General features: G+C 35.1%; 1 protein-coding gene across 1 annotated transcript; it reads left to right on the top strand.

The window, feature by feature from the left end:
• Positions 1–735: 735 nt before the first annotated feature.
• LOC109185804 (ethylene-responsive transcription factor ERF096-like) lies at positions 736–1,656 on the top strand. The gene has a single exon (XM_019335747.1). It carries the CDS (start codon positions 756–758, stop codon positions 1,158–1,160), a length of 405 nt encoding a protein of 134 aa, XP_019191292.1. The 5' UTR covers positions 736–755; the 3' UTR covers positions 1,161–1,656.
• Positions 1,657–3,113: the final 1,457 nt, after the last annotated feature.

Raw genomic sequence — 3,113 nt, 5'->3', positions numbered from 1 at the left:
AGGTTGACCTATTGATTGACGTTCTGTGTTGAGAATAGAAGAAAAACACACTATAATCGAAAGAGAGATGTCAAACATCAATTTTAGATTTTTTTTTTTTAAAAAAAAAAAGATAGATAATTTTGTTTCAAATTTTTTTTTTTCCTTAAAATTCATGAAATTGAAATACTAAGGGGATTCTAATATCATGAAAATGAAGAAATTTCATTCCTTCTAACCAAACGAAGAAATCTATTTACCTTAAGAATTATGTGAGGATTATACATTTATACATGTGCTTTCTCTATTAAATTTTTTTAATAAAAGATATTGAAGTAGGAGTATAAAAAAAAATTAAATTTTAACTTGTAATATAATACATTTGCATTTTTAATTTGACTTTACCTCTCCTTAATTAAAGTAATATTCTAATTTCACATGTGCTTACGTCCACTTCAATAGTTCTCCCTTTGGTCCAAATACTAACAAAAAGAAAAAGGGAAAAAAATTGGCAAGAATTAAAATGAAGGAGGAGTTGGGTTTTAAATTTTCATAGCCACCAGGTTGACCATCCAGATACACTGAACTACACCTTTTGGGCCTAAAAGAAGCTTCCAGTCCACGTGGAAATACTACGGATTATCCACGTGGAAATTTGCCAGCCATTCTTTTCGTGAAACCAGGTGCTTTTTTGAATTTTTCCCACTCTTTATATCTCCTCTCATATTACTTAGCCACCTTCGTTATATACCATGAACCAAGGCGGCACAGAGAATATGAGGGACAATAATGAGAGAGAAAGCGGCGGGGAGATTAAGTACCGCGGCGTCCGGAAGCGGCCGTGGGGGAAGTTCGCGGCGGAGATTCGAGATTCTGCCCGCCAGGGCGCCCGGGTTTGGCTGGGGACGTTTAACACGGCGGAGGAGGCGGCCAGGGCTTATGACAGGGCGGCTTACGCCATGAGAGGTCACCTCGCCATCTTGAACTTCCCGGAGGAGTATAATTTGCCCAGAACTTCTTCACATTTTTACTCGGCATCGGCATCCGCCTCGGCGTCGTCTTCTTCTTCATCTTCACGGCAAGAGAGAGAGGTTCTAGAGTTCGAGTATTTGGATGATAAGCTTCTAGAAGAGCTTTTGGATTGTGATAAAGAGGATAATAGGAAGAAGAGGAAAGATTAATTGAGGTTAATCAGCTCTACCCCCCTCTCCCTCCCTGCATGGCATTTCTGACACCTTATAGTTTAGTGGCATAAGGACGAGATTCTTTATAAAAAATCTCGAAAAGTATTCAGACACCTTATAGTCTAGTGGCATAAGTGCGGGATTCTTTATAAAAGGTCTCAAAATCGGTATCGTTTAAAGCTGGGAGGTACTTGGAGCACCCAAAAAAAATTGATATGCTCCATGCATTAGCCTTTAAAGTTTTATCTTAGCTTCTCTTTACCCTTCAACTATTATTACATTTCTATTGGCTAGTTTAGAGCAGCCAGAATTGAATTGAGCTTGCTGAAAGCAAGCTCAATTCATGCAATATCTATTTCTTTTATTTTTGTTTTTTATGACTATTTTTAAGGATTAATGACTTGCGCTTTTTCTTCTTTTATGTCAATTGTCAAGGCCAGAAGCACTACTTTTTGACTTTGGCAGACTATTGTAAAATATGCACTTTATTTGATATTGAAGGTCAATTATAATTATATTGCAAGTGTGTGATGATGGGACAAAATAAGCACTTATCTATTTTTAGAATAGTTACATACTGATAATGTACTATAGATTGTGGCTATAAATGTTCATTTTCTTGATTTATATATAGATTAAAATAATATGCAAAATTATAATTTTAAGTTATTACTAAAATTATTGAGAAGGACAACTAAGAAAGTGCAAGTGGCCTGGTTCATTATTATTTATAGATTGACTTTAAAAGGCTATCAACTTGTATTTTTGTACACTTAATTTGGTACTATACAAACAAGCCAAGCACCTTGTGCTCAGATGACATGTAGTAGTGATCTCTCCTATGTGGGATGTTATGAGATTGAGCGTTGTTGATTCTTTATGCTTTATTAGGTTGAGAAAGTATGTTTGAACAGATACTACAATGTAATAGAGTCAGTAGCATTCAAAAAATAAAAATTTGGTACAACAAAATGCATATATATACTTACTCTTAAAGTCTGTAATGCCTGCGGGCATAGAAATGACTAAACATAAACTTCATGAAAATGCCTCATTTGAACCATATATCACAAGCAGGCCATGGAATCTTTTGTGGAAAATGAAATTTATGATTAATGAAACATGAAATTTCCCTATGAAAGGGGAGGCATGAATTGTAGGTGATTGTTTAAGGAGGAGAAAAGTAAACGTGAGGAGTTCTTGTCGTTTGGGTAATGATGATGGAGAGTCTACAATGAATTATTTATGTTATTGTCCAAATTCCTATCAAGTATAGGCATTGTCATGCACTGGTCAAGATAGCAATCTTTTTTTTTTTTTTTTTTTTTTTTTTTTTTTTTTTTGGGCAACCCTATTATCCTGTTGTTGACTTGGTAACTAGAAAGTTACAAGTTCTCGACTCTCAACGGGAACGACTTATTAGACTTCTTAGTTTGAGCTGGTCAGCTATGAGCAATCTAACCTAGGCCGCCAGATTGGTTTACCTTCCCGTTATCTTTTGCCATCTAGGATTACAAAGCTGAACTTCCTTAAGGCACACCTTTAAGTAGTGGTTATAGGTTTTCCGCGTGATAAGCAACTTTTTCTTATAGGAACTGTGATTTCTGGACCATCCATGGGTTGATGGAGCCAACTCTAAGAGATCAGATAGAGTTAACTGGTTTGTGGGATGCATGCATTAGATGTTTTATAGGCTTGTTTTGCTGGATTTGCTTTGTGTATATTTGGTAATTTGAGGTATATATATATATATAGAGTTCTTGGGTTGCTTGAATGAGCTGTTTGAGTCTCAGTTGACTATATATGAGCATATATGCAGTTTTACTGCCTTGATTCTCTCAAATCTTTTTTTTTTCTTTTTTTTTTTTTTAAGAACATTATATGGTCATCTTGATTTACACGAAGCATATTATTTATCGGAGTATTTAAATTTCTATTATCACGAGAGTT

The sequence above is a fragment of the Ipomoea nil genome, unplaced genomic scaffold (genome assembly GCF_001879475.1).
Source record: "Ipomoea nil cultivar Tokyo-kokei standard unplaced genomic scaffold, Asagao_1.1 scaffold1361, whole genome shotgun sequence".
Classification (NCBI taxonomy): Eukaryota; Viridiplantae; Streptophyta; class Magnoliopsida; order Solanales; family Convolvulaceae; genus Ipomoea; species Ipomoea nil.
The sequence above is the reverse complement of the archived record's forward strand: the minus strand, read 5'-3'. Positions and strand labels throughout refer to the sequence as shown.

Bases quoted from the DNA above. Each gene is read 5' to 3' on its own strand.
- LOC109185804 (XM_019335747.1), top strand. From the start codon at position 756: ATGAGGGACAATAATGAGAGAGAAAGCGGCGGGGAGATTAAGTACCGC.